This window comes from Cibotium barometz, chromosome 31 (genome assembly GCF_041138505.1).
Source record: "Cibotium barometz isolate CiBa-2024 chromosome 31, ASM4113850v1, whole genome shotgun sequence".
In the NCBI taxonomy this organism is placed as follows: Eukaryota; Viridiplantae; Streptophyta; class Polypodiopsida; order Cyatheales; family Cibotiaceae; genus Cibotium; species Cibotium barometz.
The window spans coordinates 17,748,432-17,767,974 of record NC_141076.1 but is presented as its reverse complement, the minus strand read 5'-3'; the positions used below and the strand labels follow the sequence as shown (position 1 = coordinate 17,767,974).

Genomic DNA, 19,543 nt, shown 5'->3' with positions numbered 1-19,543 from the left:
ACTCCTACACACGGCTGCATTACAGAGCTTCCCACATCGTGTACACTCAGGAGAGCCTGCGAGACCTGGGACTATGCCCCAGAACAGATGGTATGATGACGAGTGCAGAGCCCTATACTCACGACTCCGCATACAGAGAGCCTTGGGAGCCATCACAGAGCAGGAGTCGAGGAGAGAGATGAGGAGACTTACTCGCCGCAAAAGGCGGGCCTTCGCAGAGATACAGGAGCTAGAGATCTTTCATTTCTTCATGAGTAGAGATAGCCCTGTCTCATGGCGGCACTTCAGAGAGCCCCGGACCCCGACGCCTATTGCAGACCCACAGACATGGCACACATATGCAGAGGGTCTATACCATGCCCCACAGCAGCCACCTATACCTCAGCCACAGGAGCCTCGACCTACCACAGCTAGCTTCTTTACCCACTCGATGGTACAGGAAGCTATCCGCCGCCTACAGCATGGACGGGCCGCCGACCATATGGGCCTGCAGGGTGAGCATCTCATATATGCAGTAGATTCTTTAGCTCCTTTTCTTGCACACCTGTTTAACAGGGCACTAGCAGAGGGTTTGCCTGCGGAGTGGACGATGCACACCATTGTGCCGATTCACAAAACAGGGGATATGCTCGATCCGAGCAACTACAGGACGGTTATGGTTGGCCACGTGCTAGCCAAACTCTATGGTGCAGTGCTGGAGCAGGAGCTTAGCTTATATGCTGAGCGAGCAGGTTTACGCTCATCAGGGCAGGCAGGCTTCAGGAGAGCTTTCTCTACCACTGACCATGTATTCACTTTGAGATGTATGATTGATCAGGCCAGAGTGAGGAAGAGAAAGCTCTATTGCTGCTTTGTGGATTTCCGCAAGGCATTTGACACAGTACCACGAGAGAGGCTCTTTCAGCGCCTGCAGTCTCTTGGCATACCAGCAGATATGACATGGGGCATCTATGCATTATATGAGCAGGTTTTTGGGCGAGTCAGATGTCCAGGAGGTATGTCCGAGACTATTGCTAGCACCATTGGTGTGAAGCAAGGATGCCCACTTTCCCCCACGCTATTTGGGTTATACATTGATGAGGTGGCTGACTTCATTACACGGGGAGGTGGAGATGGAGTGGATTTAGCAGGTACCTCAGTACATATTATGCTCTATGCTGATGATATTGTATTAGTGTCTGAGTCCCCAGGTGGTCTACAGCAGCATCTACATGCACTCCATGATTTCTGCACGCAGAGGGGTCTTACTGTGAACCTTGGGAAAACCAAGGTTATGGTCTTTCATACATCGAGACAGGGCAGGAGTCAGTTGACATTCACTCTCGCAGGATGCCAGGTGGAGGTGGTGACATCATACGTGTACCTAGGGGTTACCTTCTCTGCAGCAGCCACACGCTTTACCATGGGTTCAGCAGCCAGAGCTAGATTGACACGGGGATATGCAGCATTGGCTATGCTAGAGAGACAGTGCCACCAGGCGCATTTTCAGGAGCCCCGGACGAAGGGGTGGCTATTTGACACATTAGTCACACCGGCATTGATGTATGGAGCAGCAGTATGGGCGCCAGGCCTTGCTACTCATTGGTGGACACAGATAGAGAGACCACAGGCCCTCATGATGGCACGCATGATACGCAGCAAACCATCAGTACCTCATGACATTATCCGAGCAGAGTTTGCTGCGCCTCCTATGATGGTAGAGGCCATATTTCAGACTATATGCCTGCTAGACAGATTCAGAGAGATGCCACATGACAGATTATCATACAGAGCTTTTCAGGCATCTAGACAGTTGGCTGAGGCAGGAGACAGAGGATCATGGTATGCACAGGTCACACATTGGTTCTCACAGCATGGCCTAGACATGGATCATCTACCACCATTCCAGTATGACAGGGATGCACCACATATCCGTCTCTCTCATAGTGAGAGGAACAGAGTATTGAGACAGGATCTATGGCAGCTCTATACACGAGAGACATGGATATCGCCTACACAGCCTCTTCCACCGAAGATGCTATACTACAGAGATCACTTCATGAGTATCACTGATGATGGATTTATAGAGAGGCCTAGATACATGGAGGGCTTTTTACCACACGGCTCCCGAGTGGCTATTGGTCAGCTCAGAGTTTCATCACACCGATTGGAGATTGAGACTGGCAGAGCAGCACGGATCCCCCGAGAGGAGAGGGTATGCAGATTGTGCAGAGAGGAGGTGGAGAGTGAGGAGCATTATGTATGCAGATGCAGAGCATATACAGCCATGAGAGAGAGATATCCCATTTTATTCAAAGAGCCACATTCCCTACGCCAGATCTTTGAGACAGCAGACCAGCGCATACTAGGGAGATACATTCTAGACATACAGCGCCACAGAGAGACATTATTACAGGCTCAGACAGCTCCAGAGGGGGGGCGACAGACACAGATTACTACATTTTTCCAGAGATCCATACCCCTCCCAGCCCCTACACGGCAGGGAATTACTCTCCAGAGAGCAGAGACACTTAGAGCCCGCAGGAGACAGAGGACACCTGGCTTTCGGACACCACGCCTATACCAGAGAGAGATGACAGAGATCAGAGCTCAGTTTCACAGAGAGGGTGCGGAGCGACTGGCTCGCTTCAGAGCACACCCAGGCATGTTCTTCAGGGAGCTGTGGACACCCCCTTCACTGATGTATACCATTTTATACCCCCAGTATGGTACAGGATGGAGCTAGCTAGGTTGCATATCATGATTGTATACTCCATGCATATAGCTTTGCATTCTCCTAGTAATAGAGCTCCATCCCCTGCACACCCAGATTCAGCTTTTTTATTCAGTACTTTTTCATTTTGTTGGGATGACAGAGGATACCCCATACAGGTACTCCGATTTGTCTCATAGGCCGAGTTCGGTCTTTTGGAAGACGTTAATAAAATCTTTCTTTCTTTCTTTCTTTCTTTCTTTCTCTCTCTCTCTCTCTCTCTTGCACTCTCTATTCAGCACACTCTAGTGCTCTATTGCTTCCGCTCTGTGCACTCTTTCAAATAGTACACCTCTGCAAGCAAGCCTTTATGCCACTGGTGATCTGAACACTCCACGACCAATCTCCAACACTACTCCAATGGAACGAGGTATGAGGAACAAGCAGCCCCCAAAAAGGGTAATTTTTGGATATTTTATGGCTTTTACTTTTGTCTTTGCTGCTGGCCGCCACCTTACCCTGGCCGACCAGCAGCCCTTCAAGCCTATAAAAGAAACTCAATGTAATTCACTTGGGATACACACACCGTCCTGAGTCATCCAGCAGCCGGGTGCTCCTTCAGGCAATACATCGCTTACCTGCTGCTGCTGGTGGTGTGGTTACTACGTCAGGCTGACATCAGCGTTTACATCTGCTGGTACAGGCCACCTACATCAATGCTGAAATCAGCGTTTCCATCTGCTGGTACAGGGCGCCTACATTAGGGTTGACTTCAGCACATCAGGGTTGACTTCAGCGTTTTTCTTCTACTGTCATCTGCGTTTTACATCAGCATACCTCTGCGCCTACTTCAGCACTTCATCTGCGTTTTATCATCAGCAGACCATCAGTCCTTACATCAGCACATCTGCGTTTTATTTACAGCATATGGGACAGTAGCCCTCTTGGCTACAGTAGGTCTTTTTCAGCAGGTTTACTTCTTCTTCATCACCGGGATACTTGCCCTCTCTGCTCCTTGACCTCGACATCGGGACGGCAGCCTACCATCTGCCTCGGATTGTGGCCTTCTCCACCCTCTGCATTATCACGAGACAGCAGCCCTATCTGCTCCTTCGGAGTCTCACACTGAGCTCCTGGACTTTATCATATATATATATATATATATATACACTCATTTCAAGGTGTGTGATTTGCTCTGATCTCTCTTATATTTGGTCCTTTCGTGTTTTTACCCTCACATGGTATCAGAGCTATCGTGAGCAAAAGGATTGAAGACCTTGAGAGCACACAACATGGATCATCTACCCACGATTTCAGAGAACCGACCTTTTTTACCAGATGTTGATTCTCCGTATTCAGATATAGATCACATGGAGGATGGGACTCCTTATTCACTAGAGAGCCCCGTTTGAGGTCTTTCATTGGGAGACGACCAGCCCATTTTTACCTACTCACCCTCTACACCCTTCGCATCTTGTCTTTCTTCTCCGAGCTTATCAGGTGTCACTTCCAGAGAAGGATACATGCCTACAACCAGTGTGCCAGTACTAGACCCAGGTATTCAGCCTCATCTAGAGACCTTGCTACTCATTCTAGCCGACAGCCTGGACTTCGGTATGGGGTTTTTTTTTGAGGAAGGACAGGTACCTCCTCGGTCTTCGGAGATCCATCATCATCAACCCTGCTGGTGACCGCGTTAGATTTGTATGTGCCTTTTAGTACTTGTGTTCCTAATTCTACCTGGGTATCTTCTTCTGTAGCACAGGTTGAACATATGGTACCATCAACTACCCTCGATCCCTGGAATTATTGTGAACCCAAATAGAGGAGGGTCTAGGAGTACAATTCACTCTCAAACTTTTGGTGTTCAAGGAGGTAACACTGTTTTCTCTTCTGGTTCACCTTCTGTTCCTGCTCCTAATGTGTTTTGGAATACTGCTCAACTTCAAGCACAAAACCCTCCCACCCAACCCATGTCTTTTCCTGCTAGTGTTGGCGTGCAGTCATCACCAACTGCACCCCATTGGGTCCTGCATATGGGTTTTACCCATCACAGGTATCTATCAGCACTATGACCTTTGGCACTGCAGTGCCACCCAACATTCCAAGGTATCAGGTGGTTTACCAAGTTCCAACCCATCTCTGGCGCTAATGATTTTACTACTTATGTGCCCACTCAAGGATTTGTGCCTTAGCCAAGTATTCCACCTATGTCGAGTGCCCAACCTTATATTCCATCTTATGGAGTACCCTCGCCAGGTCCTACACCTATGCCTGGTACTAGTGGATTTTCTGGAGTTTCTCGTCACCCTTTACACTCCGGATATGGGTACCAGCCATCTTGGACTCCCCCAGCTTCTTCCATTCACGTCTCTATGTCCAGAAATGCTTTTACAGAAAAGATTCGTTTCAATGGATCTAATTACACCACCTCGGTTAATCTTATGGAATAGGTTTTCACTTCCCAAGGCTCCTAGAACCTAGTGAAGGGACTTAAACCAAAACCCCACCCCTCTCTAGCACCTCCTGACATCATCCGCTATTGGGAGGCTAGGAATGCCAGTGCCATAGTGGAGCTCATGCAAGGCCTTCTGCCGAAGTTTCATTCACAACTCTAACAATTCCCCTATGTCTCTGACCGATGGGCACACCAGTGCCATAGTGGAGCTCATGCAAGGCCTTCTGCTGAAGTTTCATTCACAACTCTAACAATTCCCCTATGTCTCTGACCGATGGGCACACCTTGCTGAGAGAGATGCAGCACGTGATCGCACGCGTCGCATTGTCTTGAACATCAAATCCAACTTTTCTCTATAAAAGAGAGTGATGACCTGACCGTGAAGGTTGCTGAATACCGATGCCGTAACGCGGAGTATGCCACCATTGGCTCCGTCAAGTCTCAAGAAGACCAGGTGATCACTTTACTAAACAAGTTGCCTCCTAGTTTCTTTACTTTTGTCACACAGACCATTAGTCTAGAACCTATGCCTAACCTATATGAGTGTGAGTGCCAACTCTTGCGCTTCGCACGATTGCATGCCCAGTTTCATCCCAAGAAATCTTCCTCCTCTACTCAAGAGGGGGCCCTTGTGTCCAATACCACCTCTACTCAAAAAAGGCAGCAGAATAGCAACTCAGGTAATCAAGGCAAACCTCAAGGCAACAATACTGATACAAAAAACCCTGCCTCCACACCCACTCCCTACTGGCAGAATATTCCCAAAAAGAATAGATTTTGCACTCATTGCCAAATACTTGGTCATGTTGATGATGAGTGGCATTAAAGCCAAGGAAAATAGAGGTAACAACCCCACTAACTCGAATCACCAAAACAACCAAGGTGGCAGTAATGCTCCTGATTGGCGGTCGAGAGGGGTTAATAATCTCGCACCTAGTCTGCAGGGTTTCCCCCCAAGGACCCTGCAACAAGGCAATGGTATGAATTGACCTAGATCATCTCCGTGGCGATCCACTAGTCAAGTCGCTCAAGGCCCCCCCACCCAATTAGTTTCTTTTACCACCCCGGAAGAGATGTCTGATTGGTCCATCTCTTACACCACATCTCGACCCCTCGGCCAATGTCGCTCAGGTCACATTTGCGGTTGATTCTCTTCCAGAAGGATGACTAAACAACCATCTAAACGAGCCAACCCAAGTGTGGAAGCGTCAACCCTCGTTCAAATTTTTCAGTTACCTGATGATTGTTCTGTGCCTATCATCGAAGCCCACCCAACACTTCCTTGTGGCCATCCAGTCACTTGGGTAGTTGACAGTGGAGCTACACACCATATGGCACGAAATGCTAGCATTTTCATCTCTCAGCAACCTGCTAAGGGTGAAGTTTGATGTGGCAACAACACACTGATGCCCATCAAATCTGTTGGCACCAGTTACCTGATGATCGTTTTGTGCCTATCATCGAAGCCCACCCAACACTTCCTCGTGGCCATCCAGTCACTTGGGTAGTTGACAGTGGAGCTACACACCATATGGCACAAAATGCTAGCATTTTCATCTCTCAACAACCTGCTAAGGGTGAAGTTTGATGTGGCAACAACACACTGATGCCCATCAAATTTGTTGGCACCATTTTATTTGACACCAACACAGGCCCCAATCAGGCAACATTGGACAATGTCTTATCTTGTTCCTAACTTAGGTCTCAATTTACTTTTTGTATCCCAGCTAACTCAACTCAATCGTGGAGTTTACTTCAACAAGCGAGTTGTAGAGGTAATTGATGAGACTACCAGTCTTGTTGTTGCCCGCGGCCAAGCACAAAAAGATGGCTTGTACCGGATGTCTACCTTTTTATCTGAGCCATCTTCCGAGGGTTTTGAGTTTCATCGGTTTCGTGCCTATGTGACCAGAGCTCCTTCAAACATTGAACAACTATGGCACTTTCACCAGGAGGAAGGGGGCCGAGTTTTGAGTTGACCAGATCAGTCCGTCAGGGGTGTCCTCTCGTCCCTTTTCTTTTTCTCTTCTTTGCGGAGGCTATGAGCATGTATCTGACGGCAGAGGAGGTTGGTTTGAGAGGACTCCAGCTCCCAGTCAGGGGGGAGGACCTGCTCGATGCTGAGTTTGCTGATGACACGGGTTTATTTTTGCATGGCCAGGAGGCCAATCTTCAGCGGGCAGAGCAGTCGCTCCAGGTTTTTAGTGCAGCTTCGGGAGCATTGATCAATTGGCGCAAGACAGTGGCCTTTTGGATCAGTAGCGCTCCCACTCCGGCATGGAGCCCAGACCCGGGTTTTAGATGGATTCCTCCTGGCACAGCAGTGCGATATTTGGGATGCCAGATTGGACTAGATTTGTCACCAGAGCAGCAGATTGCCCCGCTTCTTCTGAGCATTCGGAAGAAGCTTTTGTATTGGAGTACAGCTCGGCTATCCTTGGCTGGGAGGGTGGTGGTGGCAAATCAGGTGCTTTTAGCGACCATGTGGTACATTACGTCTTGCTGGATCTTCTCGAGCTCTTGTATCAGCCAGATACAGAGGCTGATCAGGAACTTTCTTTGGTCTGGGCGGGATGGTCAACCAGCCAGGGCAAAGGTTGCTTGGGCAGTTATTACACTTCCGTTGGCCCAGGGAGGCTTGGGCATTATTACACTTCCGTTGGCCCAGGGAGGCTTGGGCATTATAGATCCAGTTGATTAGAGTAGAGCCTTATTGTTCGGGGGCTGCTTCCAGGCGCGCAGAGCCTTGGAAAGAGCAGCTTTTGCAGCGGCTGCAGGCTCGAGCTCCCCTAGCAGGGGGCACTTGGGCACCAGAGATACGATGGATCTTCATAGAGATGAGGAGGACATGCCTTAGTAGAGGATGGGAGGACAGATTTGCCTTGAGCATCTTGGGAGTTGCTGAGACCGGGGCTCTCAGAGACCTCCTTCTTGTCATGAGGAGCGGGCCAGACAACCGCTCATCTGGAGCCCAGCGGTTCGCACAGAGCAGGGTCATATGCTGGGTTCTCGGCCTCGTCTAGCTTGGGGACCATTGGCGGCAGGCCCAGCACGCAGTTTTGGAGACTGGTAGGCCTTCTGCAGTCTCCCAGAGGAGATCCAGGTGGAGAGGCTGGGTCACTTCAGAGGGGGGTTGATTATGAGGGATGACATTCAGGAGGCACTCACAGAGGAGTGGTTCACGCCTCTCGAGCTCGTGGCCCCACGGTGGATGGGAGCCTTTACTCAGTTGGAGATCCTGATTGCTGTTAGAGCTTGCACTGAGGATGGCAGATGCCTCTACTATGAGATCCAGGATGAGGGCAGACTTCAGAGAGTGGAGGTGGAGTCGCCTTTGGTTGCAGAGTGCATCTTTCAGAGGATACGGGTGGTGGCCGCCGCTTCTCGGAAGTGGCATATTGACCCAGACCCTGCAGATGTGGACTCTGATTGGCATATATGGGCATATGCAGCGCGCCCCTTGGCCCGGCTCCAGTGGGACCCTGGCGAGTACGAGTGGCGTGATCCTTATGTATCCCTTGAGGCCATAGAGATCACCTTTTTCCAGTATACGGTTCGGTTGGGGCGACATATTTTGATGGCCAGGAGGATGGTCTCTCCAGCTGCATCGGGGCACTGGCGGCTTCAGGGACTCTCATCGGAGTTCCTGGAGGACTTTTGGACTAGGCTCTGGGCTAGTCGACAAGCACGCAGGGTCTCGACTTTCCAGTGTGGCTGGTCGCCCACAGGGGTTCTGCAGTTGGCACCTGGCTTGTCTACAGCGGTCTTCCGGCGGCCTGCGTCCGATGCGGCCACCCTATGGAGACACAGAGACATTGCCTATGGGACTGCCCTCAGGCGCAGCAGATTTGGCTGCGGATGTTGCACATTCTGGCCTCCCTCTCTCCAGAGGGGATGTATACGTGGGGTGCCGCTGCTTGTTCGACTTCGTCAGGGCCTGCTATGGGCTATGAGACGGAGCAGGACAGACAGGCCATCAGATTCATTAGGGGCCAGCCTCGCCTTGTTCCTTCACCGGACTTCTCGTCCACCGGCTGGACACAGGAGAGGGATCTACGATGGGAGCTCCTCAGCAGCCTCACCATATGGTTCACCTGGAGGGCCCGGTGTTTCAGGGCCTTTGAGGGGAGACTGGAGCCACCAGCCGAGACTGTTCGGGGGATCTGGCAGGAGCTCATCCACACCCTGCGAGGACAGTACGACCGCATCCGGGGCGACTCGGATGAGGCGATCTTGCGGCGCCAGGCCTTTCACACCACCTGGCGCAACGGCCCCTTCTATACCCTACACGTGGGGTCCCCCCGTTGGCACTACAGGCCACGTGTTTGGCTTTCCCCCCCTCCTATAGTATGATATAGCCTCTCAGTTCTTTGTATTGATTCTTGTATTTTTGAGCACCTAGGGAGAGTCTCCCTGGCTGCCTTGCTTTGTTCTCTGCTCTGTTTTCTTATGAGCAGAGAGGATCTTTTGTAGCCCTACGGGCGTTTTTATATAACTAATGAAAGGATCTTTTCTCGGAAAAAAAAAAACTATGGCACTTTCACTATGGTTACCTGCCCTATGACACACTCTATGAGCTATTTGGAGACCAGTTAGTTGAAGGCATACCCAACCTCAAACTGACAAAGGATGTCTGCCAGCCATGTCAAATGGGTAAGCAACATCACTCACCGTTGCCACATCATGCTACTCATCGTGCTCAGGGAATCCTCAAGTTGATTCATTTCGACTTGAGTGGGCGATCCCGAACCCCCTCCTTGAATGGATCTCTTTACTACATGCTAATTGTTGATGATTATTCGAGGTACATGTGGGTGTACTTCCTAAAGCATAAATCATATGCCTTCCAATACTTTTCTACATGGGTTCGGTTAGTCACTAATCAAATGGGTGTCTCAATTGGGATTGCTCGCAGTGACAATGGTGGTGAGTTTATCTCCCATCAATTTACTGAGTTCTTGCAAGAACAGGGCATTCAACGCCAACTCACCTCCACCAACTCCCCCTCACAAAATGGAGTGGTTGAGCGCAAGAACCGAACTGTGATGGATATATGGCACACTCCATGCTTTTTATAGCTGAGCTACCTAAACGCCTTTGGTCAGAATCAGTCAACACTGTGGTGTACCTTCTGAACCATTGCCCTACGGTTGTCGTTCCTCACAGGACCCCATTTGAAGCATTTTGGAGTGAGTTGCTCATTTTTGCGGGCTACTCTTCTGAATCAAAGGCTTACAAAGTTTTTTATCCAAGATCAAACAAAGACAAAGTCTTCGTTCGTCGAGACATTGTCTTTGATGAGTAGGATTTACTTCGCCTTCCGCTGCCCATACCAACCGAACAAGAATCTCCAACTGTGCCACATGAACCCAATCAGCCAACTATAACTTCGCCTCTTGAGGAGGCTTCCTCCTCCTGGCAGCCACCTAGGGACCCTTTACCCCACTGGTACCAACAAACCATGTGTGATTCTAGTATGCTTCCCCATGATACCCCTTTGGACGTCCTCGTCGGTCCACCACGCTCACTCCTCGTGCCTCATTTACCTATGTTTTCTCCGCAGAATATGTGGCGCATGATGAGCCAACATTGTGAAAGATGCTATCCAACAACCAGCCTGGAAACAGGCTAAGAACTCGAAAGCATTGATCGTAATGGCACGTGGTCCCTTGTGGATCACGCTCGTCATAGAAAGGTCATTGGGACCAAATGGATCTTTCGCACCAAATTTAAAGCCGATGGTACCTTGGACAAATACAAAGCCCGGCTTGAGGTGCAAGGTTTTCGCCAAAAAGAAGGCATTGACTTCAACGAGACTTTTGCCCCTACTGCTCGAATGACGACAGTCCGTCTGTTACTCAATCTGGCCGCACACCACACATGGCCAGTCTATCGGATGGATGTCAAGAGTGCCTTCCTCAATGGCATTCTCGAGGAAGAGGTTTATGTTGACCAACCTCTAGGTTTCCCACTCCATGGGTATGAGGACAAAGTCTCCTGCCTGCATAAAGCTCTTTATGGGCTCAAGCAAGCCATAGTCACCAAAAACGAGAAACAGGAATGGAGACGTTTGAGGAGTGGAAACGGGGAAACAAGTTTTTAGGGTTGGAAACGGCCGTTTCCTGTGTCAACATCACTTGGGAAACAAGAAATGGTCATGGATACCGATGGGATCCTGAAACGGAGAAACGCGTTTCTAGGGGCTGAAACGGCCATTTCCTGTGAAGCAAGCCCCCTGGGCATGGTATCATCGCATCGACAATTTTTTTCGCAGCCTTTCCAACCATCTCACTATGATCCCAATATCTATATCCACACAGATCAAGGGATGGTTTGCTACCTAGTTCTGTATGTCGATGACCTCATCAATTCTGGTTCACATCAAGCCAAAGTGGCTGATATCATGGCACAACTCATACGAACTTTCGAGATGACTGATCTCGGTCTTCTCTAATATTTCCTTGGCATGGAGGTGGTCCAACATCCTGATGGTATTTTTGTGTCCCAACAAAAGTACTATCTTCAACTCATTACTTCCTACTTTCTTGATGGTGCTATCCCTATGGCTACCCCTTTGGATCTCACCATCAAACTATCAAAGGAAGAGGACTCACCTCCACATGAAGAGCAAGCCTACCGCCAAGTGGTTGGGAAACTTATATGGCTCACAAATTCTCGACCTGACATTTCCTATTGCACATCCATTTTAAGTCAGTATTTCAATGCTCCTAAGGGACCACATTGGAGTTTAGCAATGAGGGTTGTTCGCTATCTAGCAGATACCTATATGTATGGACTTCACTACAGTTGTGGGATCACCCTGCGTGGTTACACGGACTCCGACTAGGCTGGTGATTTTGATTCCCAACGTTCTCATGGTGGTTATTTGTACTCCCTCGGATCTACCTCTTTCTCTTGGTCTAACAAGAAGCAGGATACCGTTGCAGGTTCTTCCGCTAAGGCCAAATACCGGGTCCTATATGACGCCACCACTGCGGCTATGTATCTTCGTCAACTACGGAGATGCGCGTTCCCATTGACACCACTTCTACCATCTTCGTCGGACAGTTAGAGTGCGATTGCCCTTGCTGGCAATCCTATTTTTTCTAACCGTACCAAGCATGTGGGTGTCCATTTTCATTTTACTAGGGAACAGGTTGAGCTTGGTACCATCAGACTCTAGTACATTCCTACGGCGGACAACTGTGCAGACATCCTTACAAAGTCCGTCAATTGGCCCATCCTCGAGCGTCTTCACGACCGGATCGGCATCGGTACTCCACCATCACCCTCCATGTATTGAGAGGGGGATCTTCCTCTTTTTTCAGATTTTTTATCATTGTTGTATCAGGCACATGAGTGAGTGAAAACCCCAGGTGCGCGCAGCTCATGTGAAAACCCACTGCATTGCATTTTCCATCTTGCATTCCCTGTGCATAGCATTATGTTTCTTGTGTTCGGGGCACGTGTGTGAATGAAACTCAAAAATGGGCACTCATACATGTGAAAACCTCTTGCATTGTGGGCATTGAATCCAATACCGCCTAATCTCAAACGGTTCTACACCATCGCCCCATTCCTCGTCATGATCCTCTTCAAACCCCTTTTTTTTCATCCTCTCTCATGGTCCCCTTTTTGGTTTGGGAGGGGGGGTGTGAAAACATGCCATTTTATCCAGCACAAAAAGGGTGATTTTTGGATATTTTATGGCTTTTACTTTTGTCTTTGCTGCTGGCCGCCACCTTACCCTGGCCGACCAGCAGCCCTTCAAGCCTATAAAAGAAACTCAATGTAATTCACTCGGGATACACACACCGTCTCGAGTCTTCAAGCAGCCGGGTGCTCCTTCAGGCAATACATCGCTTACCTGCTGCTGTTGCTGCTGATGTGGTTACTACGTCAGGCTGACATCAGCATTTACATCTGCTGGTACATGCCGCCGACATCCGGGCTGAAATCAGCGTTTCCATCTGCTGGTACAGGGCGCCTACATCAGGGTTGACTTCAGCGTTTTTCTTCTGCTGTCATCTGTGTTTTACATCAGCATACCTCTGAGCCTACTTCAGCACTTCATCTGCGTTTTATCATCAGCAGACCATCAGTGCTTACATCAGCACATCTATGTTTAATTTACAGCATATGGGACAGCAGCCCTCTCTGCTACAGTAGGTCTTTTTCAGCAGGTTTACTTCTTCTTCATCACCAAGATACATAGGACCACATAAGTCTGCATGAATGAGAGCAAGTGATGTCGAAGATCTGTGTGTCGCCTCCTTCGGAAAGGCGGCTCGGTGTTGCTTCCCCTGTAAACAAGAGGAACAAGTAGTAGATGGAGCCTTGATAGTCGGTAAACCCTCAACAAACCCATCCTTCGAAGCTCGCTCTAGAAGCTGATAGCTCAAATGGCCAAACCGAGCATGCCAAAGAGTAGAAGAAGCACCGGAAGAGAGCAGAGCGGTCAACTTGTACAGACCACTATCTTGGATTCCCTGAGCCAAGATGCTACCAGTCGCTTTATCATGAATGGTAATCTCATAATGAGAGAAGATCACCTTCGCACCTTGAGCTGTAAGAGCACTCACTGACAAAAGGTTAAATGCCAAATCTGGAATATTCAGAACGTCAGAGAAGTACCTCTTGTCCTCGGAAGATGGGGATGGTGCCATGATCATGTACTGGCACGGAAGAAGAATCACCCAAAGTGATCTCGCCTGACCTGGCAATGAAGTCCTTGAACCAATCTCGATGGGGTGTCATGTGAGCAGTAGCACCGCTATCCACAATCCACGACCGTGACTGAGAAGTCACAAGAGCAAGTATACAACGAGTACCTGCTAATAGAAGAATGCCATCATCCTTCTTGGTTTGAGACAGTGCTGTAGATGAAGAGTTCTTTGCTGCTTCATCCCGCTTCTTCTTGTGACATTGGGGCTATTTATGACCCTTCTTGCCACAATAATGACATTCAATGTCCTTGTTTTTAGAAGATTTGTTGTTGTCTTTATCCTTGTCGTTATCCTCGGAGTTCTTGTCAGAACCCCCTTTCCCTTTCTTTTGTTGATTCTTCCCTTTATCTCGCGCTGCCAAAGCTTCATCAGGGCCACCAGAGGTGCCAGTCCGCTTCTCAAAGCGAGACTCAATCTGCATAATGGAGGGGAGAACTTCCTCCCAAGTAATTGGAATAGGACGAGGAGAAGAAACAAGAGACCGAAAATATGCATCAAACCTCTCTGGAAGCTTGGAGAGAAGTCAAATAGCCATGTCCTCTGTAGAGATGTCTTTGCCACAAACAGCAAGCTCGTCTCGGAGGTCTTTCATCTTCGAGATGAAAGCAGATAAAGATGGAAAGGCGGAAATTGATAAGTTCATAAGTTGCTTTTCCAATGCCAAAATCCGACCCGGAGACTTAATCTCGTAGAGATCCGCAAAAGCCTTCCAAACTTCATGTGCAGCATCTGCTGTACACACATGAGAGAACAGTGCCTTGACAGTTAAACACAAGAAAGGAGAAAACGCGACGATCATTCGATCCATGACACTCAGATTGGCTTTGTTCAGGATCGGAGCATTCTGGACAATATCTTTACCTTCTGGGAGGCGACTGCTTCAGCCAGGATGCGGCAGCAAGACCTCATTGTGCTACTCCCTGACTTTGAGAAAGCTTATGATAGGGTGGATTGGAGCTTCTGGAGGGCACAATGAGTAGGATGGGATTCCCCATGGAGTGGATTCGTGGAGTCTCAAGACTTTATTCAGCCTCACATAGCCAGGTTCTCATTCAGGGAGCCCGTGGCGACAGATTCTCCCTTTTGCGCTCGGTTAGACAGGGTTGTCCTCTAGCATCGTATCTGTTCCTATTCGTCTTCGAGGCCACGAGTAGTTTTCTCTCTGCCCAGGAGATCGGGCTTCAGGGATTGCGTCTTCCCCTCAGCACGCAAGAGGAGTTGTTGGACTCAGAGTTTGCAGACGACACATCAGCTATCCTTGCAGGAGATGTGGGGAATCTCCAGAGATTTGCGGAGGCGATCGAGATTTTCTGCCGCGTAGATCAACTGGCTAAGTCGTGTGGTTTTTGGGTAGGTTCAGCACCCACCCTGACTTGGCGACTAGTTGAGGCTTTCCAGTGGATCCTGAGGGGGGCTCCAGTTTGTTATCTCGATTGCCAGGTTGGCATTGATATCTCTTTCGAGCAGCAGCTCGCCCTGCTTCTTTTGAGTATTCGGAAGAAGCTTCTATATTGGAGCTCGGCGAGGCTCTCCCTAGCGGGCAGAGTGGTGGTGGCGAACTAGTACTTCTAGCCACCATGTGGTACATCACTTCGTGCTGGGTCTTTTCTCGGGCTTGTATTGGCTTAGGTACAGCGATTGATTCAGAACTTCTTATGGGCCAGCAGTGATGGGAGGCCAGCCATGGCCAAGGTGGCATGGAGAGAGATCATTCAGCCACTTCGCAAAGGGGGACTTAGCATCATCGACCCTGCTATCCAGAGCCGTGCCGTGCCGTGCTGTGCTGTGCTGGGCAAGCTGATTGTCAGAGGCACGGTGGAAAGGTATTGTATTGTAAGGTACGCATTTAGGTACGGGTTGAGATTTTGAGGTGCGTTAAATACGTAAGGTCTGTAAAAACATAAAAAATGTACTATATAGTGTACATATATATACAAAAAAATGAATGAAAAAATAGTTCATCTCTGAACATTCAACAATACAATTACCAAAATGAGAGCTCCATCTGTCAACATGTTTCCTTTGGTATCATACTCTCAGCTCTAGCTCTGCAATGGTGGCAGTGGCTAGCATCGCATGATCATCATCTCTCGCTGCAATGTCTGTATCAATGAGAGGAATGGCTATGTTCGCACTTTGTATAAGTCGGCTAAAATCGGCGACGGCAGCTAGTCTAGGGTTTTTTTTTTGGCCCAAAATATTATTAAAAATTGCCTCGTACTTGCCAATGAGGTGATAGCTCAAGTGGCGAAGGTGTTTGCCTAGGACCAACAGGTCTTGTGTTCAAAACCCCCCTTGTTGCTTCCTCGGCGGCATCGCCTAAGGGTGGTGGATAAATAAGTGGCTACAGGCGGGCAAGTGAAAAATCGATAACTATGAGAGGATCTTGGGCCAAAGGTCAGTCGTGGGGAAGGGGGGGGGCCTGCCATGTACGGATCCGTATTGTACACTAAAACGTACCTTATAATAAGGTACATACGTACCGATGCAACCTTGGTTAGAGGACTCCTTCCTTGTGGTGAGCCTTGGAAGGATTTTCTAGTGGCCTGGATTTCAGCCTGCACTCCGAGCCTAGGGGACCCGTGGTCGCGGAGTACCATATGGATCTTCACAGAGATGTGGGCCCGTGGCTTTAGCCCAGCTTTTGAGGATAGATTTGTAGCTAGTTTACTTCCTGCTTGGGATCATCTTAGACCTACCCTTAGACAGATTGTTCCATTTGCCTTAGAGGAGCTACTTCGGCAGCCTTTGGTCTAGAACCCCCTGATCTGTTTACCCAGTGGCCACATGTTAGGTGCCCAACCGCATATATCTTGGGGTGCCTTGAGCATGGGATCAGCAGGTTTCTTTGAGATTGGATCACACACATGCAGTTACCCCCAGAGGTGTAGGAGAGAGGCCTGACACGGATCCAGGGCAGAGATAGGCTCAACAGCGACATTTATTCAGCCATCCCTCAGGAGTGGCTGACTCCTATTCCAGACCCCACCCCCCCAGTGTGGCTTGGCGTGTTTACTAGACACGATATCCTCGTGGCGGTCCATGGAGTAGATGAAGACGGTGGTTTGCTCACTTTTTCTATTGGATTCCATGGCAGACTAGAGAGATCAGAGCTTCCCTTGGAGGTTTTCAGAGGCTGCACCTTGTAGAGGGTGAGGGTGATTGGTTTTCGGGCATGGGAATGACACATAGATCTAGCACCGGTCAATGTGGCTAGGGAGAGACTATGGCGGCTATGGATATGGGAGTGCCGACGTCTCATGCGGCTGCAGTGGGACCTGGGAGAGGGGACTTGGCATGATCCCCTGGATCGGGAGGAGACTCTGGATGCCCCCTTCTTTGCATATAGAACGCAGCTAGGCCACAGGATCTAGATGCCTGAGATAGATGGCACACAGGCATCAGCTGAACATTGGTAGTCTAAGGGCCTATCACAATGCTTCCTTTCAGATTTCTGGAAGAGGCTTTGGGACAGCTTTCGGCCTAGAAAGATCACTCTTTCTTTGGTTGATGGCACATAGGAGTTTGGCGGTCAGCACTTGGCTGGCAGTTGGAGGTCGGTCAGCAGCTTGCCCGTAGTGCGGCTACCCTTAGGAGCCTCAACAACATTGCCTTTGGGATCGGCCCGAAGGCTCAGTAGATTTGTAGCGGATCCTCCGCATCTTCGCTATGGATAGGGCATCGACTCGGATCATTACTTGGGGCATTGTTGCTTGCGCTACAAAGGCTGGAGTGGGCAGGGCTATGAGGAGGATGGGGGTGGGCTAGCCCTTCAGGTCTCTTACCATCGTATTGCAGTAGTATCAATCACAACCCCACCTACAATTGACTGGCGGCCAGGCTCATGCCAGAGATGGGAGATTTTAGCATGGCAACCTGGCACATTTGGTGTGCTAGATACAACGAGGCCATCGAGGGTACCTGCACTCCGTCGGTTGAGACCATTAGGAGACGGCTCGATATCATTCACACCCTCCGCGGTCAGTGGGGGAAGTTACAGGAAGGTTTTGATTGCATGCGGAAGTGGCGGGAAGCTTTCTTGAGGCTTTGGAGGCCTGGCCCTTTCTTCATAGATAGAGGCGGAGACCCCATTTGGCATTACAGACCACTTGTGTGGTTGTCCTCCCCCCCCCCCCCCCCCCCCCTCTTTGTATGAGATAGCTTTCTCCTCACAAAGCGGCCAGCCGGACGAGAAGTGTCTCTTCCCTTATGATCATTTGATTCCTGCCCCATCCATGAGGCAAGTTAGTATCTAGCCCTACGGTGTTGTATCAAGTCCATTGTGGCTGTTTTTCCCATTAACTAGTAGAAGGATCTTTTTCCCGGGGAAAAAAAAACTGCTTAGCCACTTATGGCCGAGTGGGATTTTCTCTGTTGTCCTCCTGTATAGGCCTTTGCAGATGCACTTTGAGAATAATAGGCAAATTGGAAACAACCATTTGGTTTGAAGAGCTTTGTTCTCTTTTTTCTTCAAAAAACTTGTATATTATGCTATACATGTCATGCCTTGTAACAGTCTTGAGGTGGAGGTAGGTTTTGATTTTGTGCTTTGGTAAGATAATTGATTCTTTGAACTTTGAATCCCTGATTTCATGTGTTTGTTGGCAGTCAGGGCCTAGTGAGATAACAACGCGGTGGACGATGACCATGAGGTTTGCACTGTTGCCTTGGAGCCCCGAACTCATTTTTACTGGAGTTTCAGTTATGGGCATCAACCCAACCACGGGAAAGTTTCTTAGTCATGTGGTATGCAAAGCTGACTTCTCTTTATCCACTGTATGCTGATGGAAGCTAGCTATTCAGTTGATTTGGTTCTTGGCAAGGGTCTCTCTTGCTTGTAATCTGATTGTTTCTTGCAGATTGAGTGGTAGTGGACCTCAATGTGTTTTGTGCATGCTTGAAAAGCTGGGCTCTCTGAATATCAGTGTCAATTTTGAGGGTGTCTGGAGGGACCATGCGTAATGATCGTGGCCCTTCCCATGTGAGTGTGCGCGTGCGCTTACACATACACAATGGAACGTCTAGGTTATTTCCCAAAATTAACAAAAACCAAAGTGCGATCTTAACTCCATGAAAGTCTACTCACAAAGCTTCAATTCATCAACTCCATCATGCATAGCATAGGCTTTGTGCCATGGCTTCTCTACTCATGTCATTAGTGCACAAGAGTAGATGAAGGTTCATGCATAAAGATATGTCACTGTAGTAGACAAATCTTGATAGATAAACCATCGAACTAAGGTTCTATCACTTTTCCGGAGGTAAAGGGTAGACTTAGCTATGATGAAGGCTAGGTAAAGGGTGGACTTGGCCATGATGAAGGCTTGCACTAAAGAGCACACACACCCACAGTTGCTGGTTGTGCAGTTGCACCATTATGGATAGTAAACTAGTTGGCTGCAACTCAGACAAAGAATCCAAAATAAATCTGCATGTTTGCTAATATCACAGAAAGATATACCAATTTTATTTCCGAAACTAAACAAAATGAAAGCACCATCTTGATTCCATGAGAGTTTACTTTCAAAGGCTTCAAAATTATGCATAGCACAGACTATGTGCTATGCATCCCCACTCACATCATTAGCGCCCAAGAGTAGGTGGACGTTGGTGCATAAAGATATGTCACCACAGTAGACAAATTTTCATAGATAAATCATTAAACTG

General features: G+C 48.9%; 1 protein-coding gene across 1 annotated transcript in view; it reads left to right on the top strand.

Moving 5' to 3' along the window:
* HBP5 (SOUL heme-binding family protein) overlaps nucleotides 1-19,543 on the top strand; it is a 99,435-nt gene that overhangs the window by 27,674 nt on the left and 52,218 nt on the right. The window contains exon 2 of the mRNA XM_086824792.1: nucleotides 18,485-18,622. Coding sequence (XP_086680918.1) covers nucleotides 18,485-18,622 — 138 coding nt within the window. The remainder of the gene's footprint in view (nucleotides 1-18,484; nucleotides 18,623-19,543) is intronic.